We start from the raw sequence: 23615 nt of genomic DNA, 5'->3' as shown, positions 1-23615 counted from the left end.
AACACAGGAAACGTCGTGACTGGTATTTGTTGTTTTCAACCTCCACTCCTCGTTTCCAAAGTTTATTTTTTAAGCACGCCTATTTCAATATATATTAGAAAAGTCTCTCGTTACTGCTCTTCGGGTGCCAGGACCTCGCCAGTTCCTTCTAGAGGTAGCACTCCAGAAATAGAGAGTGCGTCAAAACAGTGAATGCCAACAAACACAGATGGGAGCTGCGTATTTCTTTTGCATCCAAGAAAAGAAAAAAAAAACAATCAGCTTGGGTGCCGTGGTACAAGCACGACTGTACGACGCCCCTCTCGTTCTCGTGGCGCAAAAAGTGCATAAGCAACACACAAAAAGAGGTCGGCCCGCTTCTATTTTGCGCCAGCTTCGCGCGTTCCGAAGGGGCCGTCAATCTTAATACCAGGGGCTGCCTTGCCGGCTCCCAACTCGGACGAAAACCTTGAGCTAGCCTTCCCCCCCCCCCCCCCCCCCCATTTAAGCAGCAGCCCCGCTCTACAAGGGTCCACATGCCATGACCGCATGTGGTGCAACGAAATGAGGAATGAGCATGCCGCAAGAAGAGATCAACAGGACATCCTAATTATGACAACTTCCGCGGAAGACCCCTGAATGGGCGCCTTGGCCCGCGCAGGAGACCCTGTTATGTCTCAGTGCGAGAGAAAAACAAGATGGCGGGAAGGGGTGGGGGAGCGGCTGGGCCGACGGTAAAACGATAACCAAAACAGCGACACGAGCGCCCTCGTGTTTGCCTGGCGGAAGAAAAGAGAAGCTAGTCCACGAACTGGTTCTTGAATATGTGGTGCGGGAGTTTTCCCTGTTGGTGAGTGTTGTTACCGGCTTTTTAATTCCCATGGAGATTTTCTCGTGCGTTCGTGCGTCCGAGATGATGATGATGGTTATCGTAGCGCTGATGATGATAATCTATACGAGGTAGATACAGCAAGTCAGGAGGCACTATCAGTCTACTTGCATACTATCTTGTTGAAATTATAAATGGAGGTAATCGAAAGCTTGAAAGATCCCGGATACAGCAGAGGTAAAAACAGGCTAACCACAATGTTCTGTCCAAACATATACCGTAGACAAGTTCCTCCGAAGGAAAACAATAAGGAAGGCTATGCACGCTGATCAGATGATCTTACAAATTATTTTCCACTGTTTAGTTTTTACGTTAATGTCGAGCTTTCAAGATCATGCGTATGTGATATTTGAGAAAGGAGACGGTGTTTGCGTATGACACATTCTAGGACCGTGACTCACCGCACGGGTCTTGGCGGTCCCTCCGTGTTTTTAATACTACCTTTACTTCATTGGTAACTTTGTACAAGAACTCAAGTAAAATAAAACAATACCTTTTGTTTTCGTGTAAACTGAACAAACAAACGAAACAGGTAGCTGTGGAGTTTTATTACAAGCCTTCGAAATGAAGCAAAATTGCTGTATTTTGTCGTGCATTCTTCAAGACGAGCAAAGGAGGATGAAACGTTCAGACACATGCCCAAATATTGCGGATTAAACGAAAAATGCATGTTTAGGTTATATGAACCCACATCGCTGTTTCCTGGTACGCACCAAAACAAGAAATGAGGAAAAATAGAAAAGGCAAACAAACAATATATACATAAATTCGAAATGAAGGAGCCCAAACGGCGATTCCAGTAAGCAGCAGTGACAACAAAGTAATAATGTAAAAAAATATACATAAAAAAGCTAGATGACCGGAATGGTGAGAACAGTCCCTGCACTGCCAAGAGAGGGGCGGTTCGTACAAGGAAACGCGTTGCTTTCAGGCATTACTTCTTTTGGTTCTCGCACACTTACCTGTAATATAAACCACAAAAAAATAGAAATTTAGCAAATCATGACTGACATAGGCGTGTATGGACTTCATTATAATCAGACTCACATAGTTAGTCTCACCGACTGTTAAGCCTACGTTCGATTTCATTTAATGTGCTCGAACATCTCACGCTTTTTGCGAGGTATTTGTACAGAGGTTATATGCTTTTGGCAGATATAGTATTTAAACGCATTTTAATCTTGTATTATCTAAGCGTTGCTATTTTATCATCTACAAAAATATAGTAACCACAAAGAAGCAGATGTCTTGGCTTAAATGAGGAGATGATACAAAAATAAACAGATCAACTAAGTCCATTTTACTTTAATTCTTTCAGAAAATCCCTAGTGCAAGATGCTGCAACATCAGAACATGCTCCTTATCCAGAGGACTCTAGCTTCAACGGTGCTTTTTGCCCTGCTGGCCATCTGTGGAGCGCAGTAAGAATCGCATTTATATTTTCAGTACTTTCTTTTGTTAGGCAACAAAAACTGTTAAAAACAGCAAAACACGAACTCATCTACTCGTTTTAAAATTCAAATTTTTTAGAGCGCAGTTTCTAGGCTCCCGTTTCCGGGTTAAGCGGCGACACCATCGCCTTCGCCGTCACCGTCGGCGTAGCCGCGCGTTGCATTATGGGACGTTTTCCGCAACGACGTCACACGTGACGTCACCTGTGAGGTCACGAGGGTCACGAGAGTGACGAGTTACGTCACAAGAGTTACGAGGGTGACGTGACACCGACATACCTTCCCCTCCAACCCTTCCCTCCTCCTGCTCCTTAAAATCTGCCCTCTAATTCGTCATTACGGAGAATCGTTAACGTCTTTCATTTTTTTAATTAGTGTTATCTCGGAGGGCAAGGGCAGTGGCGTAGTCTTACATTCGGGCACAAAGCCGGCTAATCTATGGTCGGCACAAACACAGTAAGGTGTTCCTCGTGTATGTGTTCTAAATTAATGTATTGTTCTTAATATATTTTCATCAGCTGACTGACTACATACCAACACAAAATATTTGTAGAATATTATTTCAAGAAAAATGTACTTTTGTGCCCAAATAAATTTGTATAGTAACATGGGCTACATAAACGCATCATCGAGAAACAAATAATCTTAAGTCATAACAACATAAAATTAAGTCATATGAAGTCATAAATTTGAAATTGCATTGCACACAAGCTGAATGTACATATGTAGCTGTAGCAAGTGTCTCAATTACGGGAAAACATTATATTCATAATTTAAGGACCTATAGACAGGTTATATGCTATCAGATTGTTTTACAATGAAAAGTGTTATTTCAAATCGTACTGCATTTGTGTGAAAGAAGTTATCTGAATCTAGCTATAGAGAAAATTTCAGCGTGTTTTCTGTAAAACAGGACCAAATTAGCTGAGACTGCAGTCCGGATTGAAGACCACATTCTCAAATCTGAAGCCTACGATAAAAGGGTGCGACCTCCAGGTCTCTACGAGACCCATGGTATGACAATAATTAGCATTCCTTATTTTCTCGCGCGCGAAGATAACTCATGTCACCTTGCAAGCGCTTGCAACGACAACATGGAATAATTCTTATGCGAAATCATTTAACTTTCTAAACGAAGCTTGACCTTTTTAGTGTTCACGTTAGCACTTCGGAGCCATGAAGCGAATTCGCATATCATACATTTTATTAATGCTACACCAAATAACAATGAAGGTTGAATGACATTATAGGTTTTAAGAGTTCAATCTTTTAACAAAGTATCACGACGTATATAATACATTTAAAGGAAACCGTCGAAGATGCAAAACATATCTTTAATTTATTTTGCAATCACATGCCTTGCGATCTGTAACACCACGCCACCGTTTTAAACCATTTTTATAATTTAACGTACACGGTGGAAGACTGGCAGGCGCTTTCGCTTAAATGCAAGCTAAAGAGGACCTTGAATTCAAACAAATAGTAGGATATGTAATATAGACAGCTTAAAAATGATCTGCCTCAAGTTTTCTTTCGATCTTATTAGAACGGGCATTTTAATTTCGATGTAGACCACGCCGGCGCGCCGGCTGTAGGAAAGCGCGAGAGCGGAGAGAAAAAAAACTAGCAAACGTGACGTCATTAGCGGTGTCAGATGAACCTTGCTCGCGGCTAACCTGGCTCGAGGATGCCGTCAATTACGTCACAACGCTCTGGGCAGATAACAGGCGGCAGAGACGAACGCTGCGTGCCCGTCGGCAATCGCAGCACGTATTTTTTTTAATAATGCGTGGTTTACGTTTACCTCTGCCCGAAATATGTGCGGTAACTGAATGCACGGGACAAAAATCAATAAAGGACTACTCCTAACTCAGATTTTATGAAAAGTGCTTTAGTTTCCTCCTTAAAAGGATACTGAACCGAAATTTGGATTTCGCAAAATAAGGCCGCAGAAGCGCTGAACGGGATGTAAAACGTCACTCATACATCGACATCTCAAACTGATGGCTGTACTTTTGGAAAAGAAGGGCGCGATCAAGCGAAGTCTCTAACGTTATTGTCCCTCTGGAACATTTGAGAATGAGGGGAAGCCGCCTCGCGTCTCTCCTCCTCGCTTGGGTTCACCAGCTGGACGGGACGTAGTGAGGAGGAGAGGGAAGGGGAATCGTCACGTTACTTGTCTCGTCAGCCACATTGTCCATCTTGAATCGCACACTTCTTTTCCAAAAATACGGTGATGCGTTAGAGATATCGCAGTATGAGTGATGTTTTCGGGGTTTTGCCTAAACTTCCAGCCTTGTTTTGTGAGCTCGAAATTTTGGTTCGGCATCCCTTTAAAGGAAAACTGAAGCACTTTTCGTAAAATAAAATTCCTGGCACGCCACCAAGTACGCATCTCTTCCTGTGCGAATAAATTATTTAATCACATAATCAATTTTCATCAAAGGGTCAGTAACGTATTATGTAGCATAAATGCTACATCTATATTTAATATAAAGAATTTCCTCTACGCAACATGACCCCGAAAAAAGAGTGGAACGCGATGACGTTATCGGTCCCCTTCACGTCGCCTCCTCATTCGCCGTGCAAGCGTGCCTTGCGGGGTCTATACTCCGCGATAACTTTTCTTGCCAACGCAGTGGAAGCTACAGGCCCGCGTCCCCTCTCCCATTTTGAAGAAAAAGTGCGAGGGCTCTCATCCTCTCCCCGGAAATGGGGGAGGAGGAGAGCCTGCGTACACTCCAAATGGGAGAGGGTACGCGGGACTGTTCCTTCCACTGCATTGCCAAGAAAAGTTGTCGCGGAGTATAGTCAGTAGCGTGTCTGGCTCGCAACCGAAGGGTCCCGCCTAAAAGTCTTTACATTTTTCTTTAAGGCAAATTATTTACTTTATAAAGCGAAATTTTTTTAGACATCTGGCAACCTTTGATTTACCTTACATATCAGTTTTTTAATCACTTTCATTCGTTCGTGACGGCACATTTCACGTGACCTTTGTGGGTTCGTTTGAAATACTGGCGCGAGCGTCACGCGTCACGCTGTGACGCCATGACCCTATCGACAATCTGGAACTGCGTCACGCCGCCGACGCCGGCTTTTCAGCCACGCCCCCAAGGCCACCTTTTTTGCGACAGGAGCTCCTTAACGCTATCGCGTTAATACGGACTTTACGGCGACGACTGCCTACTCTACTACACGATTAGCTCATCGCGGAGTCATAACGTCCTCAACAATATTTCACTATCCTCTTTCAAAATATTGGCGGAACTAAACACAGATTTACGTAAAATCGTGTTCAGGTTATTTTCTATGCACACATTGCCATGTTCACCTAAAGAAAAAGGATGTTCCATCGCAAGTATCCTCCCTTTTTTGCACACACGTGTGATTTCTCAACGAAAACTTCATAAATGGGAATATAGTGTTGCCCTCCGGTGACAAGGTGTAAGTAGAGGTTGAAGCGCCGTATTTACGACCCACATAATCAAAATCAAACTAAGCACAACAAGTTCGAATGCATGTACAGAAGTTCCAAGCAATTTCGGCTCAAAAAATAATTCACCCTTCGAAGGAGTCGCTGCCATTAAACTAGAACGCGAAATTTAATTTCTGGTAAAATTAATATTCCATCGTAATATTCACAGCGCAGAGACACTAATGTTAAAGTAAGTATAGGGCGGCGGAAAACGAAAAGGGAGAAAGCTTCACAGCCTTCCGTTCTCCCGCCACCCAGTGTAGGTTCAATCTTAGTTGAATGTGAAAATTGTATTCACCATGGCGTTTCTTTCTTTCAGACCCCACGATAGTGCGCACTAATATGTATATTCGGTCTCTTTACGATATATGCGATACTGACATGGTAAGTACACTCCATACGCACTCTTCTGAACAACAGAAATGAACTTAGCGTTTTGATGGTTATGTAAAGGATAATTACTTGGTGAATGTTTTCATAATATTATTCTTATACCTGTCGTTAACGAAAATTGCTCTAATGTACGTATCACTTCTCCAAATCCCTGTGATCTCTTGTGAATAAAAACAGAATTGCGAAGACATTCGCTCAGATCAGACTTGCGGGTGCATCTAAAGATTCTGGTCTAAGCATATTAAATAACTGTATTAAAAATCCAAAGTGTATCCTATAAAATAAATATATTTTTGAAAATAACACTAGCTTAGTATAGCCGGTCGATAAAACATAAACGTGTCTACACCACGAAGGGACATCTTAAGTTGCACAGAGAAGCAACCAAGGCATTCAATGATAAATGTGGACGTCATCTCCGTTTTTCTGCATCATCCTCTTGCCCGAAAATTTTCTGCGAGGTTCCAGGCAGTAAGAAAAGTCCCTATTAAGTATTCGGGCCACTGGTGTTTTGTAAGCAGGTTTTCTGAACAAAGATTTTGCTTCTTTCTCCAAATATAAAACATTATCTGTATAGATGACGTACATTTATATCGACGTTTTGATGCTAGGTGAAAAGTTGCTTGGATGTGACCACTATCCTTAATCACTATTATTACGCCTGTTTGCGGTTTACTATTTATTGACAACGCTGGCGACTAGCACGATAACTACACGTTTTGCACTAACACATTGGTGATTTCACCATGTTTCTTCGCGGTATCCAGAGTTTCAAGGTACAGATCACTTTCCGGCTACAGTGGGTTGACAAGCGCCTGACATTTGATGACCTAGGTGGCCAGATCAGGTTTCTCAACGTGTATGACGTCAGCCGATTGTGGATTCCGGACATATTTTTTGTTCACGAACGCGAAGGTCATTTCCACGAGGTGATTCGTCCCAATTCGCTGGTGCGCATCAACCCGGATGGGTCGATTCTTTACAGCGTCAGGTGTGTGCCCACTTCGTGTCCTTAGGTGGTCTCGCTCCTTTATTATCTTGTTTCGTTACTAGCATTATAATCTAGCGGAATTAATGAAGGTATTTATATGCGTTTAATTAAGTTTTAAGCTAGTTCGTAATGGCCAACAGTTTTATTTTACAACTGCCAGAAAATAGTGCGCGAAGAACCTCCCTACAGAGTTTCATAATATCATGCAACGACGGAAAAGCAGCTGTCGTATTTGTTTTCCTTATTTTTTGTCAAATATACTCGTTCCTTTCGTTTATGAACTGTCCCTCACTGAGTTTCGGCCATCGTATCTCTGGAGACGTTTAAGAAAAGCGTGTGCGTCATATAACATATTTCAACCAAACAGATTCGGTTCGTCCCTAGTCATAGTCTCGTACGTGTTGATTACGATAGATAGTTTGGGAGGCGCACTTGTTTTTAATACGCACAACTTCGACGTATCTGAGATGGAAGAAAAATAAAAAGGACAGGTACGACCCTTTTCAAAACCAGCTTGCTAACTACCAGCAACTGGCACACGATAAATGGACGATAAAGACAATTAAGAAAATGGGAAATTGCCTGCGTAAATAAAAATGCAGTCATTACAATAAAGGTTATATTAAACGAAATTAAATCTAGCTTAAACATTTTTAAGGTGCGTTTTTTTTAGCTAGGTGAACAAAGTGACTTGTAAGTCATAACGTAACAAGTACCGAGTAAAATATAATCAGTCACTTTTTACGGAACGCATTAGTGAGAGCAATCTATTAATTTCGGGCGCAGTATCTTGCGAATGAAATACGTTACAATTAGGAAGTAACAAGCAAATAACAACGTAGAATAAAAAAAAATCGATAAATGTCTGAAAGTTAGTAATCTTTCTTTACCGTTAAATATTTGTTTAACCTCTTATACAGTGACAATCTTTGAAATGGTTTGTAAGATAACCATAAAATTATTAACACCGAAAATTGATAAGACAAAGCTATCGACAGTGGACTATTGTGAAACTCTATAGAATGCTATGAATACTCGACTATCGTGAAATTTTTTATAGTCAAATCTCGAGAAACTATACATACCCAAGTATCGTAATGCTATCGATAGCGTTTTATTAGGTGACGGACGAAGAACGCCCAGAAAGTGTCGTGTAGATTGGGGGAAAAAAACGCAACTGCAGTTAGGAACTTCCGCATAATTATCGAGGAACAATCTAAAACCTATGCGGAGGGCAAGTTCGTCTGCTTCTTGCGCAGGGGGTAGCGGTGACTTCAGAACGCCGAGCCCTGATTGGCTGATCGCGACCCCCTATCTGAGCGTCGTCTGCTCCTTTGCAACGTCGTCTGCTCGCAACGTCGTCTGCGTCTGTCTTACCTTTCCTGCGACTTTCGGAAGTGCAGAGGATTCACGAAACGATCTTACGCCAAGAATGTGCGTAAGAGAAAACGTAAGAACAAATTCGTATTCACGAAACGAAATTTTCGTAAGTTTTGTGCAGGTTACGACGAAATCCTACGACAGCTCCGAAGCTGTCTTACGCACTTCTTACGATCAAATCAGCATGGCCGACAGCGTCGCGGTCGCGACGACCCACGGACGTTTATTTTTCTACGCGCGCTTCTCACGCGTCTCGACTTCAAGCAGCAAGAAAGAAGTAAAAAGTGTTTAAAACAGACCACGACGAACAAGAACGTTGGATCCACAAACACTCAGGAAAAGCTCCGGCGGCCACGATTCCACCGAACACGGCTAAGTGAGTACGGCAGTTAGGCATAGCAGGCACACCGCGACTCGGCGACCGTCTGCCCACGACCGGTTGGCGTGCTGAATGGAATATGCCCGCGCGACCCTTGTGAACCCTTCCCGTATTATACTTTGATCGCTGACCTCAATTTTAGATTAAGAGGTCAATTTCTTCCTCTTGTTATCTCCTTGTTTCCCGAGGCAGCGGTGACTCGCCGGTGAAAAAGCGGTGAATCTCCGACAGACGCAGGAAAGGTAAAGCAGCCATCGCTTTGACTAGCAGACGTAAAGCAGACGGCGTTAACTGCGCTAACCCGCCGACGCCGTTAAAGAATGAGGGGTCCCGCCACACACGAAAGGAGGGACAAAGTATTTGGGAGGCGGGCACTAACACGCTTACTCTCGGTTCTTCGCAAACGAACCTCGGCGCCTCGGGACATCTCGCCAGTGAGTCCTTTGACTTCCCTCCTTGATGCGCGTCTGCTAGTTGTTAGACAAAAACAACGTACCGCTCGAGTTATTTCGTCTGCCCTCTCTGAAAGGCGAAGTCGAGCTCGCTCGTACAGACCTGCACTTCCGAAAGTCGCAGGAAAGGTAAGACAGACGCAGACGACGTTGCGAGCAGACGACGTTGCAAAGGAGCAGACGACGTTAAGATAGGGGGTCGCGATCAGCCAATCAGGGCTCGGCGTTCTGACGTCACCGCTACTTCCTTTCTCATGCCCAGAAGACGAAAATGAGCCCACTTGTGAGGCGTATTGAAAACATTCACAGAACAGAAGTGTGGCGTTTTTTTCGAAACAAACAGGTTGCGAGAAACAAAGGAAACAATATTGCCTTTCGGAATCACAAGCTCTTTTTTTCACAGAAATAATTCCTCATGGCCAACAATATCGTTACTTGCATCACAAAAAAAAAGAAGTTATTTTTATCATTTATGTTTGATCGAGTTAACGATATGGTCCCAGTCTTATTGTATTTGAAAAATGGGAAAACCTAAAGGCATCAGTAACTATGATTTCTAGTCAAATTTGGGGGTTTTACGTGCCAAACCAACGACGGGCATCTGGCACGCCCCAGCGGAGGACTGAGGATTAATTTAGACCACCTGGGGATCTTTTGACGTGCAAACGAAAGCTCGGTTACACGGCGCCTCCACCGCAATAAGCCACCGTCAGATTGCGGGCACCTCGGCCGGGATTCGAACAACTATGATTTCTAGGTATAAGCTTTTTATCTGGTAATGTTCAATGTGAAGTCTGCCCAACAATCGTTCCTATTACATTTATTGAAACAAAGATATTTATTTATAGACTATATGACGGCTTCTGTAGCTTTAAGCTTCTTTTCTTTTATAGGAACAGGTAAATATTTTTACAGCCACCGTTATTAAACTCTGCCAAAATAGAAGCAAACAACAAGTGACAACATCATTGCGTACAAGCCTAAGCCCTTTTGTCAACAGCTGATTCCCGACTTTCTGGAACTCGCTATGAATGATTATTAGTGGAAAAAAGAAAGACCTCCAGCAGGGTGCTAATTTTCACCTGTTTGCGGTCAACGATATTAAAAGGAATATGTGTCAATTAAATAATAGGGTACACAAGCGTCAACAATATTGTGAAATCCTTGACGCTAAATGTCTTCCGGGAGTGTTTTCCCTAGAGAAGCGAAAAAAATATTTAATAGTCTGAATAGTTTTGCAAAGGCTGGCATACTAAAGTATGAAGCCTGATATCTAAATACCATGAATATTAGAAATGCTTGCGCGGGACAACTAGCGAACCGACATTTCTGTTTTACCTCTATATTAATTGTAGGAGAAAGCATCTCTATCTTTCCTTTCCTTTCAGTTTTATGTTTTTCCTAAAATCACGCGTTGTCTACCCGTACAGTCGCCTCTTCAATCCCTTTTCGGGTAGTGTTTTAATTTTGTTAACATTTGATAGTTTTCTGAAAGGTGACTTCGATAGTATCTAAAGTCAGCCAGTACCGAGAGTACTATGAATATTAGTATCGATCGCACTATCGCTAGTACTATCGATAGTTAACTATCCATAATGCTATCAAGGGTACTATCGCTAGTCAACTATCGATAGTAATATAAAAATCCGACTATCGATAATCAACTATTGATGATACATTCGATAGTCCAATATCGATAGTTTTCAACACCATCTATAGTCTTGGGAAAAAATGTCGATAGTAAATTTTTGATAGTCTTGCATTACTAGAGCACACACATATGCAAAAAAGGCTCACACACGCCCATAAAAAAACATGCATGTAAGGGTTTCAGAACCCTAGATAAAATAAATCAGTTTTTATATTCACATACACCAAAGATGTTCATCGTCATTATGAGCAAAATATATTCGTATATCAATTGCAAATCTCAAAGGACTTTGTAAATTGGGGTCAATTCTATCGATTGCTTTTAGAGATGTTGTAGCAAAATAGAGGCATTCGAAGAAAAAATGTTATACTGCAAATCGAACAAAAATTTTTTAATTTATCTACGAATTTAAATTAAATATTTTTGAGAACTAGTATCTTACTTTTAATATAAATATAAATAAATATAATATAAATACGTAAAAAATGACAACCGTGAATATATTTTTTTTTGTAAACACATCCGTGGAAAGGAACAGTTTCATTACATGAGGAACACATCACTTGGCCCTTAAGAGTTGGGTAAAGTGTAAAATGGCATGGAAAGTAGGACCATGATTAGATTAATTGTGTTTATAGTGCTTGAACATTCCTTTTTAGTGGTACTTTCCTTTAACATCAGAGGTCGAACTGCAATTATAACTGAAGATTACTGATATGACATAAATTTATATTTAATGGTGTTTTTATTTCTGGGCTTTCTACCAATGAATGCACATCTTTCAAAAGTTCCGAGACCATGGATTCAACCGAGATCCCCGGAGACATTGTGCCGTTCATGCTTAACGCGCCGCTGCATAGCAGTGAAGTTCGATGCGCGCACACCGTGCGCAGTGCTGAAGCTTGACACCAGATCACTGATTGTCGCGTTCAAGTTTCACGAGAAGAATAAGAAACGTTTAGAGAAAATTCTAGCCTTTTTAATATGAAAATTGACTACTTTGAGTAGTAAAAGCGTGCTGCGGATATAATCAAGTAGCAAAAGCTGCAAAAACGTTAAAAAAAACATATAGAAGGACGGTCACTGACAGCAGAAGCGGCGCTTATGTCCGTCCTTATATATTTAAGTATTTAATGAATGTTTACATCGTAAAAACAGCAAACCGAACAGGATGCTTCATTTCTGGCAAAATTTCTGACACCAACCTGCGTGAAAACTGACGTGCAGTTAAATACGAAATCGCGATCTTGGCACATTCTGCTGAGTTAGGTGTGCTAACACATTTGGACCCAGAACGCGTTTTAGATGTTTGAGAATTCATTTTTTACCATGACACAAGCCGTCTTTTTGTATATTCCAGAGTATCGCTGAAGCTGTCCTGCCCAATGAACTTCAGAAAATACCCTTTTGACAAACAACAGTGTGAAATAAGAATGGAAAGCTGTAAGTAATATATAAAAGCACACCATACAACATCATTAGAGAGGGTTACTACAAAAAAGTCTGCTCGGTCTTAATATGCTAGCGACATTGGTTGAGATATCAATGATGGCCGACGGTTACTGTCGCGCCTATTATTGGGCAGATTTTATCTACTGTGCACGACGCATATATACCGTACGTGGCATCGGTATTTTCATACGGTTTTTCCCCTTAATTCTAGACCTTACCCTTTATGTTCAAACCGTCTTATGCACAATCTACTACTCAATAGTATAAGTCCATCAACTCATAACAAATAACTACAAAAGGCGATTTAGCATGCTACGACACTATTTTAAACAAAAGTTGGCCTTGGTTGTGCATATGTCGTGCGCAGATATCGAACAAACAACGTGAATGAAGCAAAGGATTATCCTCTAGACCGGCGTAGTGTGAATTCCTTTTCCTTCCAAATGAAAAACAAAAAATTATTGCGGGCTATAAGAACGTTTGACTTAAGTTCCTCAATGTCATGGACCAACGCCTCTTTTCATTGTAGGATTAAAGACGCGTAAATCTAAGTCGGTCCACAAAAAAAAAAAAAATTGGTGTTGCATTTTAAATATAGGACAAGCAGTACGAGGTGCTGATGTGAAAGCTGCATAGCACTTTCTCTATTAGCATTAGTATATATTTCGACTCCTGGCAGCCAATCAGCAGCAGAACCGAAAATGAGCTATGCCAAGGAAGCCGAAGGCGTCGCGTAATAGTAGAGTGACGATATGGTGAATTTGGACGGATGAATGATTAAGGGTAACGAATCCAAATAGGATTGCAATTGAAGGTAAAAAATTATTTTTTAAAGAAACAATATATGCACTTGCGCAACGCACACACCGCAACGGGCTACTTGATTAGACACCTGCCGAGGAAGTGACATAATGCCATCAGGGTCGTGAAAGGTCTCTATGGTGTGCACCTTCTGAACATTTAGCTGTGCATTAAGAGAGATGTGGCTGTTCTCATCTGTTTATTAAAGTGTTTTTCCTCTATCCTACGGATTAGGTAGGTATACACATAATATGTTTGTTTCGCTAGCTTCCCCATCCTTGCCCGGCTCTCTTAGTCTTTTCTATCACGACAAAGCACACGACATGGTCATATGGCATGGCAGAACAGTGACACACTCCCCATCCTTGGCGTAGTAAAGAAACTCTATATAGCTTCAGAAGATTCCCCTTGGCACAGCGATTAATGGGCAAAAAATGGTAGGCACGACAGAAAAATATAACCACTATCCGCAACTTTTCACCGATTGGTACTCACAGAATCGCAGCTACGGCTTACGTACAATGTGGCTAGGCTCCGAAAGGAACTTCGCTTCCTGGGAGTATTGATCACTATGCTTAAAAGAGGCTGTAGTTGTCGGGTCTTAACTTTTGTATAATGAAATGAGGTTTATGTAGCACTACACATTGACATTTTTATTTCAGATGGTCACAGTGCGGAATCCCTTGCCTTTCTTTGGAAAGAAGTGGACCCTGTTCAAGTCACGAGGAGTCTGTATATTCCTGAATACAGGCTTGAGAGGTTTCGGACCGAATACGCCGCCGAAGCGATGTCTACAGGTAAATTCGATTTTATTGGTGTTTTCACGGACTTAGACTTATTTTGTGCGACCATGAAATGCAACATTGCGTGTTACCAGTGGCCTTTTTTTAAGGTTTGTCATCTCTTTTTATTTTTCTAACCACTTGGGCGTTATTCGTAGCTGAAATCCTGAGAGGCCTGGCACACAGGACTGGATTGAAAGTCGGTTACTTCTTTCAGTTTTTGCTTTCCGTACTTTATGCACAAATTATTGTACGATTTTCTGAGTGCTTTTTTACGTAGAAGGTATTTAACGGAGCAGGATGATTTTTGGAAATAGTTCAGAAAAGATCCGGGATTACATATGACTGGAAATTAGCATGGTTTTAATGAAGAACCCCATTATGACTGCGTTAATAACATGGTTTGAATGAAGAACCGCAAGAACGACAGAAGCGATTCGAGCAAACAAAATAATCTGCGAAAGAAGGGAATTTAAGCCTAAAATTCAGAATGTTTACTCACCAAACATTGTCTTGAATATTAGCATTTTAAGTATCGTTGTTCGGCCACATAGCGGCAGCTAAATGTTTTATAGAAAACACAGGCTTCTTGTCACCAGCTGTTCCTGTTAATAACAGTGCTATTCGTTTTTTAGAAACCGCGAAACGTCCGATGTTGTTTCTTTTTTTTTTCTTTTGTAGAGAATGTTTTACCATCGCCCAGAGTCAACATCTAAAACAACGAAGTAGGTTTTTGGCTATTTCGACAACATTTGATAAATAATCAGTGATTGATTTTGCAGATTTCTAAATTAGGCTGTCACAAAGTTTCTATCAGATCCACTGTGCACAATTTCACAGCCTCGTCTGAGAGAGCCTATAAATTAGTACTTAGAGCATACTTGAAGGAATGTGTATTGTGACATGTGGAACATAACAACGTTATGTTCCACGTGTCTTCATACCAACTAGCCCAGCTCACCACCCTTTTAGGGTGTATTGTGACTTAGTTCAGATTTCTATTGCACGTAGCAAAACAAAGTGCGAAGTAAAATGTCGTAATTGTCGTCTATAGTCCTCCATAGACCTTGTTGCCTAAATGCTCAAGCATCAAGAAAAATGCTGAAAACGTAGGTACACGCGCTGCACGTGCTCGCCTTTTTCTTTTTTGGATAAAAAATCCGAAATAAATAGCCAAGATAAGGTTCTAAGAAATGATAAAAACACAGCCAAGCTGGTAAAGAACTTCCATAGTATTCAAAAACACACAACGATAAAAAAAACGGACAAAACGACAAGTCTCTTGTAATTGTATTGTGCGTCTTTTTTATTGTTCCATGTCTCCGGTTACTACGTAAAATAAGGCGTTCATGAACCCAAGGGCGAATTTCGAATAGTTTTGGATTTTTTTATTAGAACAGTTAGTGATGCAGACGTCAGTACGCGCAGGACTTGAAACTGCACTCGCTCTCGCTGCTTGGTGATTGGGTAATTTAGAGAAAAATATATTTGTGGACCAGTTACATGACATCTTTTCTAGCGCCAACCTCCCCGATAAACATATGTATAGGTGCAAAAAGCGTCCCATAATGATGATCTTGTGCTTGCTCGTCGAGCGGAAGAAATTCTGAATAGGGGAATTCCGAATCCAATGCAATAACATTAAGCGAACTACAAGGACGCAGACAGCGATAATTCTGTCATATTGGTATGCGATATCTTTCGAGTCTGGGACTCGTAAGGTCGTAACTTGTCCACGCCAGCGGCGTAGCCAAGGGGAAAACTTGTAAAAACTTCAAACCTCCTGCCCCCCTCCCAGCCCCCCCCCCCCCCAAACAAAATAAAAAAATCGAGCCGATCTTTTTTATACATATTCATTTTAACCCCCCGCCCCCCTCCTAGAAAATAATTCATGGCTACGCCACAGGTACACGCTAATTTCACTAAAAGAAATCTCACATTTTGTTGCATTCTATACCTAAAGCTTGGTGATAGAAGGAATAAGGACGATTTTTTCTTCCAGTGTACACTTCCTGGATTTCAGGTATGAGAACTAGGGATATCTTGAAGCAGAATAAAACTGATTCGCATTAATCTTGCACTTTTTTCAATCATTTGTATTCTCATAATGTGGCGGAAAAATTTATATTGTGCTAGTTTCACTCCCTGGCCACCTTGAGTCTTGCCATTATATAGTTGGCTCAGCAATGTTCTGCTCATGTTTACATATCTAAGATTTCTTTTTGTCATATAATCTCACTGGTGGCCCTATACAAACGAATCAACAGCAAATATTGCGACGTCGCAGGTAACTACTCATGCCTCAAGGTCATCTTCGATTTCCAAAGGGAAAGCAGCAACGCCATTGTTCGGGTGTACATTCCCTGCATCATGATGGTCATCTTGTCCTGGGTTCCACTATGGCTGAACAACAAGTCCAGCTTCATGAGGGTGATCGTTCCCTTTCTAATACTTATGGTATTCGCGAATGCCATCAGCCAGTTCAACAATAACGAAGCTCCTAAGACATCATACACAAAGGCCGTGGACGTCTGGACCGGGATATGCTTGACGTACGCTTTTGCTGTGGTCGTATACGTGACGATCCTGGACTACCTGATACGACATGGGGGTAGTGACGGTCAGAGTGAAACTCCCACACCGGAGGTCGGCGGAAAAGTGAGTAATTATAATAAGGGCAGCAATGTTCTTTTCCAAAAGCATTCGAACACATTGACATTTTTATGTAAAGTGCGTACAGCTTTTCTTCGGACTTGCGGATACAAGTTATTCCTCCCAAGTGTAACAGATTTGTTTCTGTCTGAAGTAAAATTTTTATTAGCGGTTTTGCTGGCGCAGAATATACTTACTTTAACTGATTACTTTTCTCTAGGAAACACCTCTTTTCTAAGGAAAAGGAAGGAAAAGATGAAAACCGTTTACAAAAGACATTTTGCGAAAACCACCAAGCGCCCCGGCCCGCGCGCGAGGAATTGTGGGAGAGACTGTCCCTCGCCTGCCGCTCTTCCTAGAGTCGCATGGCCTTGTCGCTTGCCCCCTCTGAATCCACCGTTTTTCGATTCCATTACCTATTTTTATCTATTCCAGTGTAATTTCTTATTGTTTCTAAGTGTTTCTATTCTCTTCTGCGCGCGATATTTCTTGTATATATACAGTATTTGTGTCTTTATTTTGCCTTTTTCGACGGCAGTTCCGACGGACAACACGCCGCTTCGCGCGTCGTTCCCGAGGTGAGTACAACCGTTGCTACCGCTTCCTATAACGCTGTTAGCTGCTCATTTTGGCTCATTTGACCTGCGTGCAGTCGAGAGGAGCCGTTTATGAACACCCGCGCACATAGGGGTAGGCAGAGCTCTGAATGAACAATCGCGACGCGAGAGCCGAGTGCGCTGTGATCTGGCCGCCCGCGCTCGCTCCGTTGACTCACACTGTACCGTATGCCTTCGAGTTTATTACTTGACCAAGATACAGCACGCCGCTTTGTCGCCGCGAACCATTTGTACGAATGTTTGCGAAGCTGAGGCATATGCAACGCTGCGGCGCCTGACAACTGCGCGCTGCGGCGCGATCCCTTCGCAAACGCCGACGTCTCGATATCGCGGCTTGAATGCGCCTATGGCATGCCTTCGTCATCTTTCTGCTAAGCGGTTGTCAGTTTCCAACGCCCTTTTTCAAGTGAAGAGGTGTGTTGCCGCGAATCACTTGTCCGAATGGCTGCGAGGCCGTAACACCGTTCGTCATAACCAACGTGCGGTGCCTGACGAAGTGCGCGCAGCGGCGCGAGCCCTTCGAAAGTGCCGGTGGCCCAACGTCATGGCTTGTATGCGCTTATGGTATGCCTTCTTAATCTATCTGATAAGCGGTTGTCAGTTGCAAACACACTTTTTCAAGTGCGGAGATGTGCTGTCACCCAGGCTCATCTTGAAACTCGTAGTTCCTTCGATAATTTTATTTTTCGATCCAAGATGTCAGCTGATGCTCTAGTCAAGATGTCAGCAGCTGACAACCACCGAGCAGACTGATCATGAATGCACGCCAAAGGCGCATACAAGCCGCGACGTTGAACCGTCGGCGCTTGCTAAGGGCTCGAGTCGCTGCGTGCAGTTGTCAGGCGCCGCAACGTTGGATCTGCCGAACGGTGTTACGGTTTCGCAGGCATTCAGACAAACGATTCGCGAAAACAAAGCGGCGTGCTGTATCCTGGTAAAGTAAGCGGCACTCGAAGGCATACGCTACAGTGCGAGTGAACGGAGCGAGCGCGGGCGGCCATATGACTGCGCACTTGGCTCTTGCGTCACGATTGTTGATTCAGAGCTCTGTCTACCCCTATGACATGTTCGCGGGTCTTCATAAACAGCTCCCCTCGACTGCACGCGGGTCAAATGAACCAAATTTAGCAGCTAACAGCGCGATAGGAATCGGTAGCAACGGTAGTACTCACCCCGGGCACGACTCGCGAAGCGGCGTGTCGAAAATGGCAAAATAAAGACACATATATATATAAACAAAAAAATATCGCACACGGAAGAGAATAGAAACACTTAGGAGCAATAAAATACATTGGAATAGATAACAATAGGTAATGGAGTTGAAAAAGTGAAACCCGCTTACAACTCCCTGTAACGCCGAATTAGAGCGCAGCTCTCGAGGAGGAGGAGGGAAGGGCACTGGGGGGGGGGTTAAACTAACCGGGGGGGGGGGGGTCGCGTGACCTTGGGGGTCACGTGACCCCCAATGCCGATGATGTCACCACTGACGTCACTGATGACGTCATCAGTGACGATGACGATGCGGGTACCGATGACGTCATTAGTGACGTCACTGATGACTTCACCAGTGATGATGACGATGACGATGCGAATGTCGGTGACGTCATCAGTGACGTCGCTGATGACGTCATCAGTGAGGATGACGATGACGATGCGAATGTCGGTGACGTCATCAGTGACGTCGCTGATGACGTCATCAGTGATGATGAAGATGACGATGCGGATGCCGGTGACGACATCAGTGACGTCACTGATGACGTCATCAGTGATGATGACGATGACGATGGGGATGTCGGTAACGTCATCAGTGATGATGACGATGACGATGCGGATGCCGGTGACGTCATCAGTGATGATGACGATGACGATGTGGATGCCGGTGACGTCACCAGTGATGATGACGATGACGATGCGGATGCCGGTGACGTCATCAGTGATGATGACGATGACGATGTGAATGCCGGTGACGTCATCAGTGATGATGACGATGACGATGTGGATGCCGGTGACGTCATCAGTGACGATGACATCATCGGGGGGTCACGCGACATCGGCGGGGGTCACGTGACCTCGAGGAGGGGGTCACGTGACTTCAGGGGAGTCACGTGACTTCGGGGGGTCACGTGACCTCGGGGGGGTCACGTGCGCCCCACGAGGTCACGTGACCCCGGTGGGCGGCTCGCGCGGTGCATTATGGGACATTTCCTATGATGCACCGCGCGGTTACGCCGACGGCGACGGCGACGGCGACGCCGACGCCGCTCAAGCCGGAAGTGGGCCCCTAAGAGCTGCGCTCTAAAAACAGATGATTAAGAGGAGGCAAGTGACAAGACATTGCGATTTCAAGCCAGAGCAGCCAGGCGAGGGCAGTCTCTCCCACAATACCGCGCGCGGGCCGGGGCGCTTGGGAAAATTGCAAATCGTCTATTCCCTGTAACGCCGAATTAGAGCGCAGCTCTTGAGGAGGAGGAGGGAAGGGTACTCAAAGGAGGGTATACCCACCTTCTCTCCTCCTCACCTACTCATCCTGTCTGCTACTCCTTCCTCCGAGCAACGTCGCCATCGGCTCAGGAAGGTCACGTGACCTCACGGGGGTCACGTGACCCTGAGAGGTGACATGACGATGACGTCATTACTATGACGTCATCGTCGTCGTGATTACGTCATTATGATGACTTCACGCAAGGTCCTCGTGATGACGTCATTGTAATCGTCATCGTCATCATCACTGATGACGTCATCAGTGACGTCACTGATGACGTCATCGGCATCGTCATTGGCATCGTCACTGATGACGTCATCAGTGACGTCACGCGTCCCATAATGCACCGCGCGGTTACGCCGACGGCGACGGCGACGCCGCTCAAGCCGGAAACAGGCGCCTAAGAGCTGCGCTCTAAAAAAATGAAAGACGTTTTCCAACTCCCTGTAATGCCGAATCAGAGCTCTTGAGGAGGAAAAGGGAAGAGTACGGAAAGGAGGGTATTCCCCTCCTCCTCAGTACCCTCTCCTCCTCCTGCCCCTCCCCTCCTCCTCCTGCCTCTCCTCCTTCCTGTGCCCCCCTCCCTCCCCTTCGCTTCTCCTCCTCATCTCATTCTCCTCCCCTCCTCCTCCCCTTCTTCTCCCGCTCCCTCAGTGCCCCTCGTGACGTCACTCGTAAAGGCCTCGTGAAGGTCGTGACCTTCTCGTGACCTTCAAGACCTTCACTGTGACTCGTGGCCCTCGGGACGTCACCGTGGGACGCCGTTTAGGGAAACGCCCTATGATCCAACGCGCGAGTCACTCGTGACCTGCGCGTAGCGTCATGGGACGTTTCCCATAGTGCAACACGCGGGACCCACTTGACGTCACACGTGACGTCACGTGTGACGTCTTTATCACAAACGCCTCATAATGGAACGTGCGGGTCACGAGTGTGACCCGCGCGTTGGTTTATGGGACGTTTCCCATAATGGAACGCGCGGTTGCACCGACGGCGACGGCGACGCCGCTCAAGCCGGAAATGGGCGCCTGATGGTACGTTTACACTTGCGGATCCGCCAATGAATCCGCCCAGCTCTTGCCGCTGGGGCGAAACGCTGGGCGGAAAACGCGGCGGCGAGCCGTTTAGGTCCGGTATCTATTTCTGCCGCCGAACGAGGCGTTTCGCTGACCGGATGTGACATTCTTGCGCAGCGCGACGCTGTCTACGTCATGAGTAGTCGTTTTTCCGGGTGCTGCACCGCCCGGGATTGGCCGGGAGACAGTCAAGGTGGGAACTCTCGCGCCTCCTCGTCATTTTTGACGGGATATTACGAGAACAGCTGCCGCAGCCGGCGCCGCCGCCGCCGCTCGAAGGAAATAGATGTAAACTCAACCCGCTCGTCGCCGCCGCCACCGTGAGCGGATCCGCTCCCGCGGCAGCGGATTTCTTCTCAGGTGTAAACGTACCATAAGAGCTGCGCTTTCAAAAAAAAAAAAACGTAAGACAAGGCGCCACAGACAAAAAATGTGCTTATAGAATCCCCTATCTGAGGTGTTTCGTGGTTCCCAACAACACGCTCATTAGTTTCCTTATACTTCTTTAAATTGTACCTATTGTTGTATTTTTTTAGTAAGGCCGACTTTCGTTAATAGATTGATTATGGGAGGCATACATATATATAAGGCCCTCGCAGTTTTTTTTTTATAGTGTTATAGTGTTCAAGTGAAAAGTTTCTAGAATTATGTATAGCTTTCTTGACAGTTAGGTTAAAACTGCTGAAATGTAATTATTATTATTTTGTAATTTAAATACACCCCATAGCTAAATTTCAATTGTTGCTTTAATTTTTTTTTTTTTTTTTTTTTTTACAGCTTGAAGCGGTGGAGGTAGTAGATGAAAGTGCTTCTGCTACTCCTTCGAAGTCACCGGGTTTGCCCGAAAGAGTAAAGTCATGGATACAGCGCAAGAGAACAAAAACCGACGAGGCCGACATCATCGCTCGAATAGTTTTTCCAGCATTGTTTGTGTTGTTCCTGATAATCTATTTTTGCACTTTCACGTAGGACAACATTCGTCCTCCATTTGGGAGTACGAAGGATACAAGATAGGATTTAGCTAAGCAGCCTGACTAACATGCAGCTGGACAGATAAAAGCCGGTTCACACATACGGCGCATCGCTAAATCAACACTATAGAGAGTGCCGATTCTGCGTTGACGTGAGCGTGCCCTAGGATTGATTCAGCCCTGCATCAGCGTTTTATGACTAATACAGCCCAAAGTCAGCGCTGAATAGGCGAGATGAGTGCTACTCTCAGCGGTGACTAATATCGCTGAGGTAGCGCTGCGATGTATTGTGAACAGGTTTTTAAAAATACCCTTTTAATTTAATGAATTTTTAAATTCTGCCCTGTCTGAGTTATCCCTGATATTGGTGTATTCGTTGAGTCGCGTGGAATATTCTACTGCAATAAAGTGTTTCCTTTTAAATCCTAACATATGAGTGTGAAAACCAGGGATTTATGCACCCCCCCCCCCCCCCAACACCGCCCCCCCCCCCCCCCGCACCTCTACGTAAATAGCGACCGTGCACCTCCCCTTTTTCTCCCCTTCCATTTCTTTTTCCATTTTAGTCCAGGGGTGTAGTGTCTTCATACCTTCTAATAACGAGTCCACCACCTCCGGGCATCTCAGCAGTAAATCACAGCGGGACAAGTTGAGAAGCTAATTTATATAGTCACTTCCAAAAACCAACGAAACATCTTGAGAAAAGAGCTGCAATCTTAAATTGAGGCAAGCCAGAGAATATAGCTTTGTGAGCCTTCTGAAAACGTTACTGACGGCGAGGCACGCAGCAGAACTCTCGACGCCGCACTCTTAAAAAAAAAAGGGCATCGATAGTCCTCCCTAAGGGAAGGAACGGTTTTCTAACCTATATATCTTTAGAACGGGAGAAACTTTCGTCTCTGAAGCAGGGGAGCAAAGTTCCTCCGTCACCTGCATCTCATTATGACGGCCCCGAATCGAGCAAATCGAGCTCAATAAGGCTTAACGAGGACGTTGCGTCTCTTGTACGGGACGAAAGGAGCAGAAAATAAAAGCGTAACGCGAGCTTTCCGCGAACTGTGTTTATTTCCGAAGCCAGATTCCCCCCGCAGCTACAGAAATTGCGTTTCAAAAGCAGTTACTCAGTCTTCTCGTCCTCAGCACTGCGATGTTCAACGGAGACAACCGATACCCAGTTACTTCGCGCACTTTACGTCTTACCTTTGCTGTTCCTTGAGTCGCAATTTCCTTGTCAATCACGGAGGAATGGCGCTCTCAAAGCCGCTCTCAAAAGAAGGAACTCGAAGCCGCTGTTCATCGCGTAGCGTGAATGAAGGTTAGATCGCTTGCTACCAGATGACACGGTCAAGCAGAGTAATTGCCAGTAGCTAGGATAGATGGCGTTAGGTACCGCCCAGTGCATGTTCTACCATTTTTTTTTATTTCCTCACGCCACCATTGCGCATCGGAATCTTCGGGATCCTCTATTATACACACATGTAGACACATTACGAACACTACAAGCACAAGCTGCATTGAGCGCATACATATACTTGGCACATACAAACATTCATACAACCGCACACTAACGCGATCACTACACCCGAGCTCTGCGTTCCCGTCTTTTATACTGGTCGTTTTGAACGTCTGGAAATTCGCGTGACTGCCTAAGCAATAAAAACTATTCCCAGCATGTTGATTTTTTTTTTTTTTTTCAGCAATGTCATACCTCCGAGAGTATTTTGAATGGCTCACGGGATAAC

The 23615-nt window shown here is 44.2% G+C and overlaps 1 protein-coding gene across 1 annotated transcript; it reads left to right on the top strand.

Moving 5' to 3' along the window:
• Window positions 1-760: 760 nt before the first annotated feature.
• On the top strand, window positions 761-22151 carry LOC8039510 (glutamate-gated chloride channel). The gene is made up of 9 exons (XM_029975262.3): window positions 761-829; window positions 2187-2289; window positions 3233-3333; window positions 6114-6178; window positions 6955-7178; window positions 12401-12483; window positions 13956-14090; window positions 16363-16733; window positions 21680-22151. The coding sequence occupies exons 2-9, from the start codon at window positions 2204-2206 to the stop codon at window positions 21869-21871; spliced, it is 1257 nt and encodes a 418-aa protein (XP_029831122.2). The 5' UTR covers window positions 761-829; window positions 2187-2203; the 3' UTR covers window positions 21872-22151.
• Window positions 22152-23615: the final 1464 nt, after the last annotated feature.

This window comes from Ixodes scapularis, unplaced genomic scaffold (genome assembly GCF_016920785.2).
Source record: "Ixodes scapularis isolate PalLabHiFi unplaced genomic scaffold, ASM1692078v2 PGA_scaffold0__279_contigs__length_252992795, whole genome shotgun sequence".
In the NCBI taxonomy this organism is placed as follows: domain Eukaryota; kingdom Metazoa; phylum Arthropoda; class Arachnida; order Ixodida; family Ixodidae; genus Ixodes; species Ixodes scapularis.
This window is presented reverse-complemented; position numbering and strand designations above follow the sequence as displayed.

Coding starts and splice junctions, on each gene's coding strand:
- LOC8039510 (XM_029975262.3), top strand. CDS start 2,204: ATGCTGCAACATCAGAACATGCTCCTTATCCAGAGGACTCTAGCTTCA. Junction 2,290..3,232: donor CTGGCCATCTGTGGAGCGCA/GTAAGAATCGCA, acceptor TCTGTAAAACAG/GACCAAATTAGCTGAGACTG. Junction 3,334..6,113: donor AGGTCTCTACGAGACCCATG/GTATGACAATAA, acceptor TCTTTCTTTCAG/ACCCCACGATAGTGCGCACT.